The sequence below is a fragment of the Cryptomeria japonica genome, chromosome 2 (genome assembly GCF_030272615.1).
Source record: "Cryptomeria japonica chromosome 2, Sugi_1.0, whole genome shotgun sequence".
NCBI classification, from domain to species: Eukaryota; Viridiplantae; Streptophyta; class Pinopsida; order Cupressales; family Cupressaceae; genus Cryptomeria; species Cryptomeria japonica.
In genome coordinates, this window is record NC_081406.1 from 627,399,759 (window position 1) to 627,421,366 (window position 21,608).

At 38.4% G+C, this 21,608-nt stretch overlaps 1 protein-coding gene across 4 annotated transcripts in view; it reads left to right on the forward strand.

Moving 5' to 3' along the window:
* Positions 1–21,608, forward strand: part of LOC131078661 (uncharacterized) — a 185,503-nt gene that overhangs the window by 136,233 nt on the left and 27,662 nt on the right. For 3 of the 4 annotated variants that reach the window (XM_058016407.2, XM_058016409.2, XM_058016406.2), the window contains one exon: positions 4,814–4,981. The exons of the other annotated variant lie outside the window; for it this stretch is intronic. In XM_058016407.2, the coding sequence (XP_057872390.2) occupies positions 4,814–4,981 (168 nt within the window). The remainder of the gene's footprint in view (positions 1–4,813; positions 4,982–21,608) is intronic. 4 annotated transcript variants of the gene reach the window in all.

The following is a 21,608-nucleotide window of genomic DNA, read 5'->3' on the forward strand; positions in this document are numbered from 1 at the left end:
ATAAACAATCTTGCAAATTTGCTCTTGATCACATGCACATGAAGTTCGCTCTACTTGGCTTCCTCATGAAGTTCGCTCCTCTTGGCTTGGACATGAAGTTTGCTCCCCTTGGCTTGCACATGAAGTTCGCTCCCTCTTGGCTTGCACATGAAGTTCGCTCCCTTTGGCTTGCACATGAAGTTCGCTCCCTCTTGGCTTTCACATGAAGTTCACTCCCCTTGGCTTGCACATGAAGTTCGCTCCCTTTGGCTTGCACATGAAGTTCGCTCCTCTTGCTTTACTCATGAAGTGAAAACCAAAAATGAACTCTCCCTTGATTACTTCATTGTTTCATCAACTCAATCCTTAGTTTTTTCAAGTCTTCATCTACAAAAACATGTCAAACTTTCCCTATGAAGGCCTAAAATGCAAAATTTGCTCCTATCAAAGAGCACATGAAGTAAACTTTGCTCCAAAAAAGGAGTGCTTGAGGTGATCTTGAATCAAAATCATGCTCATTATCTTCATTCAAACGCTCTAATTCACACTCAAACAAGGCTTCTAGGGAAATTTCGCTCCAAAAGTGATGGTCATGAGGTTCGCTCCTGAGGCTAAGCACATGAAGTGAATTTCAAATCGGAACCCTAACTCACCTTAGCTCGCTTTCACGCACTCTCTCAACTTTGATGTGTGATGCCGTGCTCACTATGAAGTGCTAGAAAGAATTTTGCTCCGCAAGAGGTACATATGAAGTTCGCTCCAAATGCTATGTACATGAAGTTCGCTTCAAGATGGGTGCACATGAAGTGGATTGAAATTTAACACTTAGTGTTTTCTTGCTCATTCTCCTTCATTCCATTCATTCAAGCTTGTTGAAACTAGGTTCATGGTGCATTCTAGGAACAATTTTGCTCTCAACTAAGGGCACTTGAAGTGAATTTCGCTCCTCAAGAGGAGCACTTGAAGTTTTTCGCCCTCAACCTTGAGCACTTAAAGTAGCTTGAAAATGCACTTTTGAGTTGAACCTTATTACTTTATGCCTTAGTTTATGCCTCTATATACTATAAGACCTCAAACTCACCTTGATATGATCTCACCTTCAACTTGAAGCAATGAGAGTGAAATTTGCTCTGAGAGAGGGGCACTTGAAGTTGCCTACGTACTTGACCCAATTGATGTTTCCTTGCATTGCTTGATTGGGCTTGATCTTGAAGTTCCTCCATCAGACCTCGTTCTCTTTATGTTCATTTTGACCTCATTTCACCCCCAAAAGAAGAGCTATCCTCCTGACTCCCGGCTCCGTGACCATCTATACCTCTTCAATGCAAAGGCTAATAGCTAAGGACTCTAACACTATCCTAGAAGCTGAAAAAAAGTGGGGGTCCCCATTCGCAATGAGGCGATGTGTGAATACCTCACAACATGGCCGAGTGTCGGCAGATCACCTAATTGCTTGGTCTTGACCACCCTATGGCCTCTTCTCACTTTTATTGGGGCCTATGGGCATGAATCACTCAAGACTGACCCGACTTCTTTTAAGGCAACGATGCCAAAATGTTTACTCCCTAAAGTGTGGTTTGTCAGACTACCAAAAGTAAACAGAAATTAACAAGTACATGAAATAATAAATACCAGACACAACAGTAAAATATATCTTTATTCGCACATGCAAATATTACAGAGAAGAAGACCAAAGATGGTTGGCCAAGGATTACAATTCACCTAACTATACCGTACTACCTTCCTTGGTGGTACAGACATATTTAAAGGAACCGACGGTTGTCAAGGGGTACACAACCGTCAACCAATTGACACATAACTACCCGAGAGTGACAACCCACTTAATACAAATAATTAATACTTTGGCAAATAACAAATATTATCAAATATAATAGTAGGCATTTTATGCCGGCTACAGTAACTTTGCCTTTGCATGGTCTCTTTCACCATCGTTGGTTAAATGGTTTAACCTCTAATGGGTAAATTACAAATGACATTAGGAAAACAATAAATTAAAGGATTTTCAAGGTTGATGGCACCTAAATCCTAACATGGAATACATTCATTCCTTTGTGATAGCTTGCTCAACTTCTGCCTTTGCATCTTTTACTTGTTCTTTCTTTGTGTGTATGTTTGGTATAACAGCTTTTTGGTTTGTGTTCTAGTGACCTCTAAAACTTCATTGTTTTTCCCTTCTATAACAGTCATGTTAATTGTTGCCTTTTGTTTAGGCCAATCAGCATCTTCATGATCTCCTGGTCCATACCATTTGTAGGAAAGTCCATTCTTGTTTTGGTTGTCATGACAATCTTGGGCAAAGTGCCCCCAGTTGTTGCATTTACTGCACTATATAATAGGATGCCCTTTGGAATCATATTGTATCCTACTCTTGTTCCATTGTTATTGCTATTGAATTTGTTATTGTTAGATCTTCTATTCCTATATCCACCTAGGATGGATTATTGTTCTGTGGTTTTTGTGGCTTACTTGGTTAAGTAGATTGTTCTCCTTGTATAAAGATTACTTGTTCACTGCTCGATTTCAAATTGTACAAGCATTCTTTAATGGAGTGTCCCAGGACCTAACATATATCACAAAATAGGTTTGAGCATGCCCTTCACATTTACACACAATGCTCCAGAGTTCTTTGTTCTCCCTATTGTTCTCATTTTCTGCTTTCAGCTCTTTCATCCACCTTTTCTTTCAATGCATTCAATGTTATTCTTGGGGACAGAGTCTTTATACTCTATTTTCTTTTCATCTTCATCTGTTGGTTTATCTACTTGGTCAGAAAGATTGGTTCATGCTTCATTGGGTAAGGGTGGATGTCTTTCCATCTCTTGCCACTCCGTACTCCTACAGTTTCTTGTGGAATAGTTCTAATTTTCTGGATTGAGATTCCAACATTGATTTGCACTCCAACTTCAGCTTACACTCCGACTTCGGCTTCATTTTTAAGGACTCCAACTTTGGAATCATACAGTAGTATTTTCTTTGAGTGCTTGTAATTTTTTCCTCCTTTCTCTTTGCTATCCTATCCATAATTTTGATATATGTAATTTTTCCAATTCAGTGACTGCAGATTTACTTTATGTTTTTAGTATGGTGGGATATGTTTCTGGTACAGCAATCTTTTGTCCACATTTTGGGGACATAAATGGATGGAAAATTAATAAATTATAAAGAATACACACAACTTTTGTATTATTGGGAGTCATCAAACATTCTAAAGAGTTGCTTTGCAAAAATTTAGAACTCTCATTCATCGATGACAGTGAACATTGAAAATTGACTTCGATAAATATGAAAATAGAATACATGATTCTTACGTTATCGTGAAAATAATTGTAGAAATAGTTTACACCTCAAAATACGGTTAAATTGTCCATTAGGTAGTGGTATAGTGCTATTTGGGTGAGTTTGTAAGTACAAGGTCCCAAGTTCAATCATCACTCATGATAAGGTGAGCCATATGCCTGATCGACTCCCCATTAATGGGGTGCCATGGTAATGCAGCTGAAATCGTGCACACACAATGTGCTTAAATTCCAACCCTGTATGGTGTCAAATCTGGGCTGGGGCCTAGTTATGTCCCTAGGCATCCTTAGTAAAGAGGAAGGATGATGAAATCAAAACAGTATATCAATTGTCTTTGAGCTATGACAAAAAGCTAAGCTTCAAGCATTGATTAGAAAGCTCAAAGTCACAGTTTTCATTACATACATCTGCCATAAGCAGTAGGAGCTCCTCATCGTGACCCTCATCCATTTTCCTTGGCTCACATAATGAGGATACGATGGTTTGGGGTGATGTAGTTGGGGGTTCTTTGTTGGGACCCCATTTTATAATTTTGTATTAAAGGTTTTATGGAATTTTAAGTTAAATTGCTGTGGATGAATGGAGATGTCTACACATCCTTGGGATGGTTGAGGTATGTCATAGCCTTCTTGGGATGGCATTAGGATTTACTGATTTCTGCGAATTGTGTGGGGGTTGTCATGAAATCCTTGGAATGTCCTACTGTAAGCTGAGACTCCTCTTAAGCATTTTGGAGATGTGCTGATGTCCTTGAAACTTAGAAAAAATGAGGGACACCTCTATAATAGTTCATCATTGAACCAGAATGTCTTGGACACAACAAGGAAAAGGTTTCCATTGATAGGGGACACTGAGTGAGAAGTTCCTTTCCTCCATAGGTCCCCAGAAAATAAAGGAATTCCAAAGTGAAACCTGGAGGTATGGGGATTTGTCATCATTCAACACCGTTCTAATACACAGACATCTCTGCAAGCATTCAGAACTGACATGCTAGTATGTTATCTGTTACAATTTTTCTTCATTCCCATACACAATTTAGTTCTCGTCATTAATTGCACAAATCATTCAAGTCAAGGTTGGCTTCAAGGAAAAATTTAAGGGGTGAATGGTTTGTGAAATTTCAGGTTAAAAAATTTAAGATCTATAAATTCTATAGAATATAAGAAAAAGCATGGGAGTAACTATTATAATCTTACCTGCATTTAATAATATATACACAAACTCAGAAAATGTCTTTTTTAGAAAAAATGCTCATTTGCAAATCTTCTTTTTAAGAATTTTGTGAAAATAGCTGACTGATGAAAACCAGTCCTTAAAAGAAACCTCAGTTGCCTTACTACAATACTTCTTAGAAAGCTATTTCTTGGAGGAATTTATGGTTATGAACTTATCTGTGAACAAAAAATAAGATATTTGCAGATAAGGAATAAGACTCTTTGCACACTACTAAAGTATTTTGGGACTCAAAAAGACATTAAAAAAAATGATCTTGTTTCATTATCTTTTATTTATGCAGGGGCTTAGTGGACAACCATTTTCAGGACCTGATATTGGTGGTTTTGCTGGAAATGCAACGCCTAGGCTGTTTGCAAGATGGATGGGAATTGGTGCTATGCTTCCATTTTCTCGTGGACACAGTGAACAAGGAACAAAAGACCACGAACCATGGGTTTTTGGTCCTGAGGTATGTATATATTTCAAAGGAAAAAGACAATTGGCTCGTGTTGATATTATTCAACCATCCACACATCAGCTAGTCTATGACATATTGTCATTTTTCATATGGCATCTTCAATTTCATAAATGTATGATAAGATATTTATAGTTAGAATTTTTCAATACATGCTTATAGCAGAAAGAGTCATTATATATGCTGGCAATGGAATAAACTAGGCAACAAACTACCATGAGGTTCAGTTGCCTTACCTGGGATCCTCCTTTAGGATCAATTATTTCCCTAATCTGGTCAAAATAGAGAATCATGATGGAACCTCCATCAAGCTCATCTCAATCTCATCTTATAAATTTACAGTTTATAATTAAACAGGAGACAGTAATCAAAGCATCTTAAAATGTATTGAATCAAAATGATATGGTGATAGTGCAATAAAATAATTTAACACAATAACAAGGTATCCTTGCTGATACATTTGATGAAGTAAAATATGTCTGCCTGAATGCAGCGAACTCCACCGTCTTGGGAACATTTTCTTTTTCTCCAACATTAATGGTTATTCAAAAGATGGAGTTTGTGAGTCTGTGAGATTGTAAATTGGTAATGCCTCATGCCTCTACATTTGACTTCAATTTAGCACATAGATCTGAACACAAAATTGTCTTCTGTAGTTTCCAAGTTGCATGCTGTTCTTCCAAATTATGGTCTTGCCTTTTCCATCATGCTATTTTGTACTTAAGCTGGTGCTAGTGTCTTTAGGGTTAAGTTGCTCACCAAGGTATCTTTACCTTTGCTGATGGCACTCCTTTTGCAAAAGGCAGGTGAAGAAAAACATAAGACCAACTCTTTGCTTATTTAAAACTTCAGCAACTATAATGAAATAACTGAAAGCATCTACACCAATAAGAGACAAGATTCTACGTGGAAACCTGTTGATGTGTTTTTCTTGCACATACGAACATAGAATAAAATACCAAGGTATCTTATCCTCTCTTGAACAAAGTTTCCCGACTGCTGAAGATCTTGCTGAAGGATCAATCGGAGGAACTCCAAGGTTCTTGTATGTAGGGTCTCTATGTGTGGATAAGCTTCTCGCAGTATGATGTGATTTTGCTGGAATCACAAGGGGACTTACGTTTGATTGCCTGAACGTCTGATTTGCTTTGGATGTTGCTGGAACGTGAGATTTTACTGGTCCTAGATTTTGAAAAAAAAGGAAAAAGGAGAAAGGTTGAAATGGGATCTATTTCTAATACTAAGAATGTAAGAGCAATGAATGATTCCAGTTGACTACACAAGGCAAGTCTGCAATCAACAAACTGTTAGTAGTATGGATATACATATTTTGTAAATGATGTTCAATTTACATTCAATATGCAAGTTATATTCTATTAAAATAATCTTGTTGTATTTATTATTGCCTTAATGTATAAATCTGACTATCTTCTTGTTTGTGGCAGGTGAGAGGAGCATTTAATATTTTCTATGTCCTATCTCACGAATGCTACTCAATATAAGTATATAACAAATGGGGCATGGTCAAGCAATGCCTTGATTGGTCATGACCGATCAAGACATTACTTGATCGTGCCTCTTTGTTTATACTAAACAAATGCATGTTCAACGTTAATGCCAATCGGTGTTGGAGTAGTATTACAACCGATGCCTATCGGTGTTTGCTTAATGCTAACAGCCGATAGTTATCGGCGTGTTAGCCTTAACAACCGATAACTATCGGTGTAGGCTTAACACCCGATAACTATCGGTGACCTTTGTTATATGCAACCCGATATATTAATCGGTGTTTTTCATTAATCATTTATTTATCATTATATATGTTAATTGATATACATCTAAATACAAGATTTATTAATCGATGAACATAATCAAAATGCATAGTATGATTATCAATGAATAGGTTATTTATATGCAAATGTAGAATGGCTATCAAAGAGGAATTAATTGCTTGAAGGTTTTATCATGGTTATTGATATGATAAATGATTGAATGAGAGACTTCATTTATCTCTCATTCAATCATTTATCTTACCGAAGCTATCATGCATTAACACTCCCTCTTAGCTAGGTAAGATGAATGTAGACAATATATTCAAGCATCATAATTCAATTGATAGTTAGCATTTTAGACATTCTTAGAAAGTCATACCACCTAATCATATGATATGAAGTATCACCTAAACACATGATACTGAAGTTCATCACATCAATCTTGTGATTGACAGGATATCACCTAAGCATGTGATATCGGTATTGCCTACACACGCAATACTTAAGGATAATCATATTAGAAAGATTAATTTCTCACCTTATCCAAGTTGTGATATGTGCACTAACACTTTATACAAATGTTTTATCACAACACAATCATGGCACATCCATGACACACCAGAGATCCAACATGATAATTGGTTTGGACATTATAAGATCGTCACCTTATAATGTCCCCATACAAGTGTTCACTATCTTGAGAGATCGTCACCTCTTAGATATGAACCTAGGGGATAGAATCCAAAAATTGTCCCAACATGACAAAGAGGTTTACACATTAAACATCTTATAGGTATGCAAATATAGATTACAAAGCAAATTACCTTTCTATCATACCTAAACCTTTTCTGAAGTGATCAACCTTCACTCTAGAAAGGGGTTTGGTCAGAATGTCTGCAGTTTGATCTCCTGTACAAACATATTCTAGCTGGATTCCTATCTACCATATCTCGCACATAGTGGTATGGAATCTCAATATGCTTGGATTTGTCATGAAACACTGGGTTTACTAAAAGTTTTATGAAGCTCTGGTTGTCACAGTGTATAACAGTGGGTTTCATAGGTTCTCCAAACAACCCCAAAAGCAACTTTCTAAGCCATATTGCCTCTCGGGCAGCCATAGAAGCTGCAATGTATTCTGCCTCAATGGAGCTTTGAGCTACAGAAGACTGCTTCCTGCTGATCCAAGATATCATAGCTGAACCTAGACTAAAGCAACACCCTGAAGTGCTTTTCCTGTTTGTCACACTTCCAGCCCAATCTGAATCTGTAAATCCATGTAGGTCTATATCAACTTTCACATATTTGAGACCAAGGTTTAGGGTACCTTGTAGGTATCTCATAATGTGTTTACTGCAACCAGGTGTATCTGATTCGGTTCACACGTAAACTGGTTTAGAGCATTAACTGCATAATAGATATCTGGTCTTGTATTTACCAGGTACATCAGGGATCCAATCATCTGTCTGTATTGAGTAGGATTGGTGGGTTGTGACTCTGTTGTTGCTTCTTTAAGTCTATGTAAGTTTGTTTCCATAGGAGAGGTCATGGGTCTACAATTCGACATTCCGAATCTCTTCAAAATATCCAAGCTGTACTTTCCTTGGTTTAGTATAATGTTGTCAGAACTTTGCCATACTTCCAATCCTAGGAAATAATGAAGGAGTCCTAAGTCCTTCATATCAAATTCTTTTGATAGATCATTCTTGCATTGATCTATAAGGTGGTCATTTCCTGTGATTAATAAGTCATACACATGTAAGATCAATATTAGCATATCACCTTTATTTCTTTTGTTTTGTAGTAGAGATTAGGATCTACATCATTTTTGGAGAAGCCTAGTCCTGAGAGATAGGTGTCAATTCTTTCATACCAGGCCTTGGGAGCCTGTTTGAGCCCATAGAGAGCTTTCTTGAGTCTACGCACATGAGACTCTGCATCATGAATTTCAAACCCTTCAGGTTGCTCTAGCTAGACTTCTTCTGAGATCTCACCATTTAGAAAGTTTGTCTTAACATCCATTTGGTGTACCTTCCATCCTTTTGCTGCTGCAATGGCTAATACAACTCTTACCGATGTATATCTGGCAACAGGTGCAAAGGTTTCTTCATAATCTATTCCCTCCCTTAGTGAGAAGCCTTTGGCTACAAATCTGGCCTTGTGTTTTTCAATACTGCCGTTTGCAGCATGTTTGATTTTGAACAACCATTTAGATGAAACCACAGATTTCTTGGTTGGCCTAGGAACAATCTCTCAAACATCATTTTTCATAACGGACTGATACTCTTCAGACATGGCATCCTTCCATACTTGAAGTTCAAGTGCATCTGATACATTGTTTGGTTCAGCTTTAGAGAGGTCATTCATAAGGGCAACATAGCTAGTGAATTTATTAGGCCTTTTGCTTTCTCTGAAGGTTCCTAAGGGAGCAACAAACTTCTGAGTTTCTTCTACAGTTGTGGTGGCCCATAGTGATCTTTTCTTGAGGTTTTCTCTTTGTGGACTTTGAGTTTCTCTCATATTTTCCTCAGGATTCTCCCTCTGAAGCTCAGGAGTAGGATCTCTATCTAAGCTAGGGTTGGGAATATAGACTTCACGATCTAGAGAGCCAGCTTTGGGCTCTTTTGAAGGCTAAGTTTTCTTCAAAGATCACATCCCTACTTAGTTCAATATTCTTTTGACCAGGTATATATATCCTGTAGGCTTTGGAGGTTTCACTGTATCCTACAAAGATTCCCCTTTTTCCAGAAGGCTCTAATTTTAATCTTTTCTCCATAGGTACATGAATATAGATAGGGCATCCAAAAATCCTAAGGTGGCTTATATCTGGTTTTGATTTAGTAAAGACTTCCTCAGGGGTCTTGTCTTCAAGATGAGAGTGAGGACATCTGTTTTGAATATATACAGCAGTGCTAGATGCTTCTGCCGAAAGATTGATATTTAGATTCTGATCAAGAATCATAGCTTTGGCAGCTTCAACGATTGTCCTATTTTTCCTTTCTGCTATCCCATTTTGTTGAGGGTTGTAAGGTATTGTTAACTCCCTCTTAATCCCTGAATTTTTACAAAACTCTTTAAATAATTCTGATGTGTATTCCCCCCCATTATCAGTTCTTAGGGTTTTAATTTTGTTTCCTGAGTCGTTCTCTGCTAGTGATTTGAATTCTTTAAACCTATTAAGGATCTCTTTTGATTCTTTACATTTCAGAAAGTAGATCCAGGTTTTCCTAGAGTAGTCATCAACAAATATTACATAATACAGAAATCCCCCCAATGAATTTACAAACATAGGTCCACATACATTAGAATGAACTAACTCTAAAATTTTACTTGTTTTCCTAGTACTACTTTGAAAAGCACCCTTAGTATTTTTACCTAGGGCACATCCTGTGCATGCCCCTGAATGATATTGCTTTAGCTTAGGTAGACTTGTGACAAGGTCTCCCATTGATGATAAAGCTCTAAAATTTAGGTGGCCTAGTCTTCTATGCCAGATTTCATTGGCATTTGTAGTTTCATGAATTAGGGCTAAGTTGGGCTCTGTGCATAACTCATATAAGTAGCCTTGTCTTTGACCAATTGTTTTAGCTTTCTTGATTGATGAGTTCTTTGGCCAAGCCAACACTTTGTTGTCCATGAAGGTCACTCTATATCCATTGTCCTCCAATGCTGATATTGAGACAAGATTCCTCTTAATACCCGGAACATATAGCACTCCTCTAAGTTGTAATGATACACCTGACTTTAGTTTGATGGTGCAGTTTCCAACTCCTTTGACATGGTGTGTAGAGTCATCTTCGATGGTTACCTCTTCATCATTCTCCTCTTTCATGGAGTCTAGTACTTCTCCGAATTCTGTGATGTGTCTGGATGAGCCACTGTTGATCACCCAGGAGTTCACTTTGTTTGATGCTTGATCTGTGAGTGCTGAATAGAGTACATACTTCTTGGAGTCCTCTTCCCTTTTCGATTTTCCTGTTTTGACAAATGTGGCTTGTTTAGCTCTTTCTGGACATTTGGCAACATAGTGCCCAAATTTGTCACATCTGTAACACTGAATTTGAGAGAGGTCCTTCTTGAAGGATTTCTTGCTGTGACGATCTTTTCTCTTCCTGAATTGCTTCTTCTTGCCCTTTTTGTTTGAGTTCGTATTTAGAACTTGAAGATCTTCATCTATATTCTTTTCTTTGATCCCTTTCTTATTTTGCCTTGATTCCTCTTGGAGACAGTCAGCCTTTAGCCTATCGAATTTTGGAAAGTTATCCCTTGCTCTGATGCCTTGGATGAACGTTTCTCAAATACTAGGCAACCCATCTAAAGCAATGAGGGTTAATTCTTTGCTTTGGATCTCATATCCAAGGGTTGCTAGTTCATCCCTTAAGGTAGATATTCGCATGAAGTAGGCATTGACTGATTCCCCTTTTATCATGGATATATGATTTATCTCTCTTTTTAGAGCCAATGTTCTATTGGCATTGGATATCTCAAAAGCGTCTTCAAGTGCTTTGAACATGTTGAAAGTTGTTTCATGTTTCTTTATAATGGGCATAATATTGTTCCTTACCCCATCGACTATGATTTTGATAGCCTTATCATTTCCTTCTCTCCAAATTGCTTTGTCAGGTTCAATCTTAGGTTCTGTAGTTTCAGTCTTTACAAATGATTCAACTTTATTTTCTTTTAGAATCATTTGAATTTTGAATCTCCATGCGGAGAAGTCGTCACCCCCTGCGAGTCTGTCTTCAAATCTGATAGCGCTAGCCATTGATAGGATTGTGATGTTGAATATATACTTGATTTGGATTTTACGTAAAATTGAACAGCCTCAGGTTCGATTTAACTATAGCTCTGATACCATGTAAATGATGTTCAATTTACATTCAATATGCAAGTTATATTCTATTAAAATAATCTTGTTGTATTTATTATTGCCTTAATATATAAATCTGACTATCTTCTTGTTTGTGGCAGGTGAGAGGAGCATTTAATATTTTCTATGTCCTATCTCACGAATGCCACTCAATATAAGTATATAACAAATGGGGCACGGTCAAGCAATGCCTTGATCGGTCATGACCGATCAAGACATTACTTGATCGTGCCTCTTTGTTTATACTAAACAAATGCATGTTCAACGTTAATGCCAATCGGTTTGGGAGTAGTATTACAACCGATGTCTATGGGTGTTTGCTTAATGTTAACAGCTGATAGTTATCGGCGCGTTAGCCTTAACAACCGATAACTATCAGTGTAGGCTTAACACCCGATAACTATCGGTGACCTTTGTTATATGCCACCTGATATATTATATGCAAACCGATATATTAATCAGTGTTTTTCATTAATCATTTATTTTTCATTATATATGTTAATCGATATACATCTAAATACAAGATTTATTAATCGATGAACATAAACAAAATGCATAGTATGATTATCAATGAATAGGTTATTTATATGCAAATGTAGAATGGCTATCAAAGAGGAATTAATTGCTTGAAGGTTTTATCATGGTTATTGATATGAAAAATGATTGAATGAGAGACTTCATTCATCTCTCATTCAATCATTTATCTTACCGAAACTATCATGCATTAACATATTTCACCATCGATCATACACATTTCTTCCACTCATCTAATAACATGAAATCAAATTTGAGAAGTATAGAGACCATGCAAATTGTTGAATCGACCCATAGAATTCACCATTTCTTCAATGAAGTTTGCAAGTCCTTTACAACAACATCTTGGCAACAATCTTTGCCTTCTCTTTCTACTCTACTCTAACTATTTCGTATTCTCTGACTATTCACTATTATCTATTCTCTATCAACCAACTATTAACCTTTACAAATGATGAGCCAAGGCTTTATATAGGGAGCCTTTTACAAACAGACGGCTCTGATTGATTTAGAATCAATGGCTAGGATTACAAGATAGAAACCCTAATTAGGGTTTGTTACAACAAACTTCCTTAGCCAACTAGAAAATTACACTACAAGGGTGAGGACCAATAGGAAGCAGGGGTAGGTGCCTCGAAGCTTGTGCCATCCCCGATGAGTCAGGTACATTGAATCTGGACACGTTGAGGTGGACCAATCCAACTGGAGGAATGATGACTGGGATGCCACCCTGTCTGACACTTGTAACCTGGTTGATGTTGAATTTGATGATGCTGAGAAGCTAACATTGATTAACTCTTCTGAGACTATCTGCTTCTTCAACGGACCCTTGCACTGACCTTATTTGATTCTCCTCTGTCCTTGATGTGATGGATGGGTGGTGTAGCTTTCCTCGAAATGTTGGCATCGCCTTTCTTTGTCATCTTGTGGTTCCTTAGTGTAGCGAAGTGGAGGTTCACATCCTTGACGATGATGGACTGGAAGTGGTCGTCCTTGATGATGCTGGACTGGAATTGATCGTCCTTGATGATGCTGGACTGGAAGAGGTCGTCCTTGCCCTGGCCTGGTTTTCTCCATCTGCAAAATAAACCAAAAGGTGATTAAGTACATATGACATGTTCACTTCAACAAAGCATTTTCCACCTTAAATCATCAACAAGAAGACTTCAAAATAAAGTTTGCTCAAAATCCTTCCTAGGGACAGGCCCTATAAGAATTTCGCCCTGGACCCTTTGGAAGGGTCAGGAGCGAAATTTTCTATTTTGCCCAATTTAGACCTCTTTTCAACATTATATCACAACTAGCTCTTCGCCCGACCCAAACAAGGTGAAAAATAGGAGTTTCAAAAGATTTCACCCTGGACCCTCTGGAAGGGTCAGGAGCGAATTTCATTCTTAGCTCGAAATCCTTACCTCTTGGACCCAAAACTTACTCAAATGCATGATTGTGGCAATCTCCAAGTCCAATCCTCCTTGACTACTATCCTGGCTTAGCTCAAACTTGAAAGAAAAAAGGACATTTTGTGAATTTCGCCCTGGACCCTCTAAAAGGGTCAGTAGCGAAATTCAAGTCTTAGGCTTGATTCTTCATCTCCTTCACTTCACTTCATCTTGCAAGGCAAAGTAACACCATTCCATCCCCAACCACGTCCTAGGAATTAAAGTCCTGGCCTCATACAAGGGAAAAAATAGTTGATTTGAAGAATTTCGCTCTGGACCCTTTGGAAGGGTCAGGAGCGAAATTCATTCCTAGCTTGTCTTCCCTCACTCAATTCCACTCTTCTCACTTTGTCTCCCTTTGATTCCCTGATTTGGATCCATCTCTCAATTTTGACAACATTTGCTTGATCTTTAGAAGGTCTGAAAGGTAAAATTCGCTCAAAATCAAGGCCAGGGACAAGACCTATCTAGGATTTCGCCCTGGACCTATCTAGGATTGCCCTTGAATGATTTTTGACCACCAAAAATGTGAATTTTAGGCTAGGACAAGGATTTCGCCCTGGACCCTTTGGAAGGGTTAGGAGCGAAATCCTTGTCCTAGCCTAAAATTCACATTTTTGGTGGTCAAAAATCATTCAAGGGCAATCCTAAGGGTTTTTCTCACCTTGATCTAGGCCTGATTTCACACAAATTTTGGAGAAAAGGATGGTTTTAGGGTTTTTTGCTCTGGACCCTCTGGAAGGGTCAGGAGCGAAAATCTTGTTTTAGGCTTATTTCCTCATTCTTTCAACTCCAATCCACCTCCAAGACCAAGGACACATCGTCTCACTCCTATCTAGGCCATAAAAACCAAAAACTTGACTTGATTTGCAAGGGAAAAAAGGTGATCTTAGGAATTTCACTCTGGACCCTTTGGAAGGGTCAGGGGCGAAATTCATGTTTTTGCTCAATTCCTTCAAATTTGATAATCACTGGCAAGTCAAAGTCACACCTAAGGACACTCCCAATCCTAATTCACCTTGAACCACCCTAGACTTGGCATAAAATTGAGGGAAAAGAGAGGTTTGGAGAATTTCGCTCTGGACCCTTTGGAAGGGTCAGGAGCGAAAATCTCATTCTAGGCTTGATATTTCATCTTTTATTGCTTTCCATCATTCCTCAAGGCAAGAATATGTCTATCCTTCCTCCAACATGCCTTGGACACTAAGAACTTGGCCTAACAAGGAAGACAATGAGGTCCATGAAGATTTTCGCTCTGGACCCTTTGGAAGGGTCCGGAGCGAAAATCATGTTTTAGGCTTGATTCTTCATTTCTCCAACTCCAATCCTCTTTGTGAGGCAAACATAGATCATTCTTGTTGCATCTCCACCAAGATCCTGACTTTGGCTAAGGGAAAAATGAGTGCTTTCAAGAATTTCACTCTGGACCCTTTGGAAGGGTCAGGAGTGAAATTAACCTTTTAGGCTAGAATCCTTCAAAAACACCTCCAAACATGCCTTAGAAACTAGGAAATTGGTTTGGACAAAGAAGAAATTGAGGTGCATAAGGATTTTCGCTCTGGACCCTTTGGAAGGGTCAGGAGCGAAATCCTCACTCTTGGCTAGTTTCTCACTTTCTTTCATCTCATTCCCTTTCAAACTTGATCAAATCAACTTCCCCCCATCACAATCAAGACAATCCTCCATCCAACTAGTACCAGGCAAGGTTAAACTAGGTCTTAAGGCCCAAAAGAAGGCTAAATGGAGGATTTCGCTCTGGACCCTTTGGAAGGGTCAGGAGCGAAATTCTCCTCCCAGGTTGATTTTCATCATTTCAAAGCTTTAAACCTCCTCTTCAAGGCAAACATGTGTCCAAGGCCTCCTAACCATGTCTTAGAAGTTACAAATTTGGTCATGCTAAAGAGCAAAATAGAAGAAATATGAATTTCGCTCTGGACCCTTTGGAAGGGTGAGGAGCGAAATTCTCATTTTAGGCTCATTTCTTGATTCCCTTCTCCTTTCCTTGGCTTGGACATAACTTGTTAGGCCTCCTTTGATCTCTATCAAGCTCACCTTGGCATCCATTTAGATACTTTGTGAAAGAAAATAAGGTTTTATATGAATTTCGCTTTGGACCCTTTGGAAGGGTCAGGAGTGAAATTCACCTTAGGCTATGATCCTGACTTCATTTTTTCACATTTCTTCATTCAAACAAGTGTTTTTACCTTCATTCAAGCCTAAGAATGGGTTAGCTCACAGTTTGGGTCAAGGTGGAGTGTCTTGTAGAGGAATTCGCTCTGGAGCCTTTGGAAGGGTCAGGAGCGAAATTCCTATTTTAGGCTCAATTCACCTCCAAACTGACTTGACTTTGTCTTAGACTTGATCCTAGATCCATTTCCTTCTATATCCTCGCAAATTTGCTCGACCACTCTTTGACTTAGGCGAGATGCTGAGCCCTTGGTGAATTTTCGCTCTGGACCCTTTGGAAGGGTCGGGAGCGAAAATTGAAATTCACTCTGGACCCTTTGGGAGGGTTAGGAGCGAAATTCTACATTTTGGTCTCTCCATCAGGATTCATGTATGGAATATAACATTTAAGTATAAGTGATACTTTAAGTTATATTCCACATATACTGTCAGGATGTTTGAGAGTGGTTTTAGACCTCCAGGAGTTATAATGCAAAATCTAGTTTTTGGAGGATTCTTCAGTTTTCCAGACTTAGTCAAATTTCAGGATCAGGAAGACATTCCAAACTTAGCCAAATTTCAGGGCATTTGAAGATCAGAATGACATTCCAGACTTCATCACTCACCAACTTGACCTAGCTTAGACCTTCAAGGATGATACTCACTCACCAAGCAAGACACAATTAGCAACAAGAGCAAAACCAGACCCTAAGGAAGACTCTCAAAGAAACCCTAATTCTGGGGCCCCGTGGACTCACCCTGGCTCAAGCAGAGCCTGCCATCCTAGTGATCCCCTTGGCAAATCTCAACATGCAAAGGCTAATAGACAAAACCCTAAAATACCTAGAAAGCAAACCACAAAAAGCAAAAAAGTAGGGGTCCCCATTTGCAATGGGGCGATGTGTGAATACGTCACAACAAAACCCTTTCGGGAGAAAACCATGATGAATAGCTGCTTGGATTGCAGAGCATTACACAAGTACTTATCAGTCTGTATTCACCATCACAATATCATTCAAACCATTACATATATAGGCCTGGAATTCTTTTGTATGATTTTACCTGAATCCCTGATTTGGCGAGTTGTTAAAATAACTTGTAACAAAAACATAACAAGCACTAATAATAGATTTCCAACATTCCCCCCCTTAGTGTGAAAATGGTAAGAGTTTTCACACTTTCCACTACAGTAAGACTAACCCTTCTGGTTCATGATCTTGATTCAAAACGAAAGGCACCTCCCATCAACCTTTCATGGTTTTCTTTCAGGTTTACCACAAACTTAGACATGAACAGGAACCATAGAAACGGGACTCGGACTCGGCGCAGACTCGGCAAGGGTGACTTGACTCGGGACTCAGATCGGCCAAGACTCAACAAAGTGAAAAACCCAAGAAATTTAGCAATTTTGAAGGATTTAAATCTTGTTTTATGCACCCTTTATTAAACAAACCTTAAATACACAATGACATCATCAAATAGAAGTTAATTTGATTACATACACAAGTATACATCGATCACATTAGTATAAACGCAAATTGTAGTTGAAGGAAATAGCAACCAATAACCATAGATATATAAATAGTGTCAAATGTAAAAATATTACAAAACTCATGGAATATGAAATCCATGACATCAAAATTCAAATGTTCCAGTTCCACACATATATCAAAAGTAAAACAACTACAAGTCTATGGCTTAGAGGAGCCTGGGTCCTTCCTACTAAGGCGTCTAATCCATGACTTGCCATGACCCAGCCAAAACTTGCCATGACTTGTCGAGTTCGGGTCCGAGCCACCCAGGACTCGCTGAGGGTCACTCGGCCCGTGACTCGCCGAGTTTTGGCGAGTCATGGCGAGTCATGGAACTCTGACAGGAACCCACTCATCTGTTCACCTCATATGGTTTTCTAGATTACCACTAACCTTTTCAAGATCCATGAACTGCATTGCACTAGTGCTTTTGTTCATTACAATATTTTACACTAGGGGGTTACATAAGGAAATAACCCACACATAGCAATTGTTGATGATTGTGCCACTCGATCTCCAACAACAAAGGAAATTTTCATTGCAACTGGAGATGGAATATTGATGTTATATTCCCCCCACATCATGTGAATTTTCTAATTATTAGAAACATTGAAAATAGAAGCACACATTACAATAGAAAATGAAATGCACCAGAGCTAATAAGCGGCCCTGTCGTTGGTGACTAATGAGAGGACGCTGAGTGTCCTCTAGCGTCGTGTGCCTCCATCCTCCAATATTGAATTATTTAAAACACATATTCCTCATCACTCGGACAAGAAAACTCTTCATCGCTGGCATATTCTTTCCAATCTGTTTCTTCAGCCAAGGAAGCACGATGATCTAATTTATCATCTAGTAGATCTTGTTCTTACAATTCAAAATTACATGTCCTATTTCATTACAATAGAAGCATTTGATTTTTCCTTTTGAAGGAATATTCTTAGATTTGTACTTTCCTTTTCTTGCTTTGTTATACACAAATACGACCTCTTCAAATTCCGAGTCTTCATTATAATCAAGTAGAGTAGATATTACTCCTTCAAGACTAATGGTTACCTTGTTTAATGTAAACACCATTCCAGACATATTTTTAGGCAAACTATTCAGAAGTATTTCTTTGGCATCATCATCTTTTACTCTCTCATTAATCCCAACTAGCTGATTTAGTCATTTAGGAGATAGTGAAACTCACTTATATGATCTGCCATTTTTGCACCTTATCTATCTTCAATCTGTACAATCTCTGCTTCAATGTTGTCTTGGCACTTTCTGCTTCAGATCCAAACAGCTTGTTTAATGACTTCCAAATTTATTTTGCTGTTTTTGTAAAGTCCACGTGGTGTAAATATGCTTTTGATAAGGCAAGGCCAATAGTTCCCAACGCTTTTTGATTTTTGATAGTCCATTTAGCAAGTTCATTTGCATCAGTTGGAGCAACTGAGTTGTGTTTAACAACATCCCAAAGATCTTTTTTGATCAAGTGTAATTGCATCTATATTTGCCAAGTATGAAAGTCTTGACCTTCATATTTTTCAATAAAACTTAATTTGTCCATAAGTACTCCTTTAAACAAAAGAAAATCAAAAGTGTCCGGCTCCACCGATAATACACTTTGATTTTTAAAATATGAAACAAAATATCTCTATAAAAAATAACCACTATATGTATCGCATACATATACGAATCTAATAATTGAAACTTGCAGCTAATATAACAATTGGCCATCACAAACCTCGATCATAAAAGGGCCGCTGGACACTGTTTGCTGAGACTATGCACAAGAGACGGAAATCCTCAGCCATATCAATATATAGTGAATACGCTGCCTCAAATGAGATATAAATTTCCAACCCTTATTTGCAGATTTCAATCATTAAAAAAGATTGCAGCAACACCCAAATTCACCGCAACTCTCCAGAAACATTCGCTGTTGATCTATCGCTTAATAAAAGGAAAGGACTCATGACCTTAATTCTTGAAACATAGAGAATTAAAATGAAATATTTGCTGCATACGTGATATACATATTATGCACCTTACTTAGTTGTGCTTCCCTCTAATTTTAGATTGTAGACTCCTAAACTCCTCCTTGTACGATTTGACAAAAAGACAACCAAATCGACCTTGGTAAAAGGTAGTTCCTGTGCCAAGGGAAACAAACAATGGAATACCCACACTATGCTTTCATATCCACATCCAAAGAGAACTCATCAATATAACTGTGAGATTTTGCCAAGATCAAGAGGCAATGGAAAGCACAAATAAGAGAGAACAAAATATATGATAAGAATAAACTGTATTCTATCTAGAGAAAATACTGATCAACTGGATCATCAATCGATACATACAATAAATATGAGTCTGCTTATATAGGCAAGGCTATATGGATATGTGAGCACACAAACATGACATGTGGGTCAATAAGAAACAAGGGTAGGTAGGAAATAGGTGTGGGTAGGTAGGAGAAACAATATAATATTCCACATGAGGTGGATCACCCACTGAATGTGGAGTGTAACAACAAGATCACACCATAAAAGGTGGAAATTCTCCTACACACACTATCCCAATGTGGCACAAACACCCAAGTGTTTCATACCCAAACTACTATGAAATGCATGTACCTAAGTAAACTTAAGTAAGGTGTAATAATATCCAAGATGAATAATTATTTACACCAACACCCCCCCTTAAGTGCAACTTAGGGGAATGTACTAAAGTCTACAAGGCAACTAAACAATGCAAGATGAGTCTCGACTATGAGGCCATGTTAGGTACCCATGTACAAATGCAAAATGCATGAAAACCAATGCAAGGAAATCTCTCACAAAGCGGGGAAAGAGAGAAAAACCCAATGGGAAAAAACCCTCCCCCAAAAGAGAGATGAAAACTAGATACAAAGAACTCTCATAGAAGTATGTGAAGGACAAAACCCCATGTGAGGAAAAAGTCCCCCCCATATGAGAGAAGAAGAAGAGAGACTAGGAAGCCCCCCCTCAATTTGGAATCTACACCAATGATAGAAGCTCGATGATGAATGAAGAAACTGCTTCACGAACATCGAACCACATTCCTCCCCTTAGGAAGAAACAAAACCAAAGGTGTATCCATGAAGCCTCCCCAACCATGAAGGGAAGATGAAGCAAAAATACTCATGATGAAAGGAATCTCTGAAAACTGCTCAAGTGTCCCCATGTCGATGCTGAAAGGTACCCCCTCCAAAGGTGGTAAACTGTGCCACACTGCTGAAAAAGGCACTCCAAGATCTAGTGGAGATGAATGTAGAACAATATCCAAAGACTCATATGTCTCATCAAAAGATAAAGAGACCTCCTCCAAGTGTTGTACAAAAGTATCCACAATCATGTCAACCTCTAAAGATTGATCATGTAGAGAATGCACAAGAGGGTCAAAGTTATCCCTCGCAACAATCAAAGAAGGATCAACGTCATCAAAGAGAAGATGAATGTCATCAATGGTGTCTCCCAAATCTGCAATGTAGGAGTCCACAAACAAACCTGCAATGTTTGTCAAGTAGGCATCCCAATCAACTGAAGCTGGAAGACATGAAATATCTTGCTGCACTGAATCATAAGAAGGCAAAACTGTCGCACTAGTTAGATCATCAGGTGCAATAGGTGGTGTGATACCAATAGAAGGAGATGAAATGCAAGGCTCGAGAACGGGGTCACATGTGAGAATCCCCAAGTTCAAATGCCCAAAGTTCTCCTCAAAATCTAAATCATCAACATAGGAAGAACCAACCTTATCAATAGGATCAAAATCTGAAAAAGAGTACAACCGAGATGCATGATCAACCACCCCAGTCGCAATGATAGCTCCACTCTCCAAGTCTCTTATGATAACTGAATCAGGTGTGAACTCCACAGTTTTCCTAGTTGCCCCATGTGTGATTTGATAGATGGAAAGAAGATTATTTGTCAAGTGGGGTACACACAACACATCATTGAAGGAGTTATCTCCAATGGCAATAGATCCTTTCCCAATCACATCCATATATGTATGATTGCTTATCAAAATCTGTGGCATGTGGCAAGGCTCAAATGTAGAAAACATAAACTGTGAAGATGCCATATGATGAGAAGCCCCTGAGTCAAGAAGCCATCTCCCTGAATCATGTCTTGTAGTAGCACAAAGAGCTTGTCCCTTTCCTTTATCTGTCCCAAAAGAGTGATCCTTTCCTTTATCCTTGGAAGAAGAAGCCGATGTAGACATTCTAGAAGGTAGGTTGATTCTATTCTTCTCAAGAACATTCTTCAACTCATCAATATCCTTCTTATAACAATG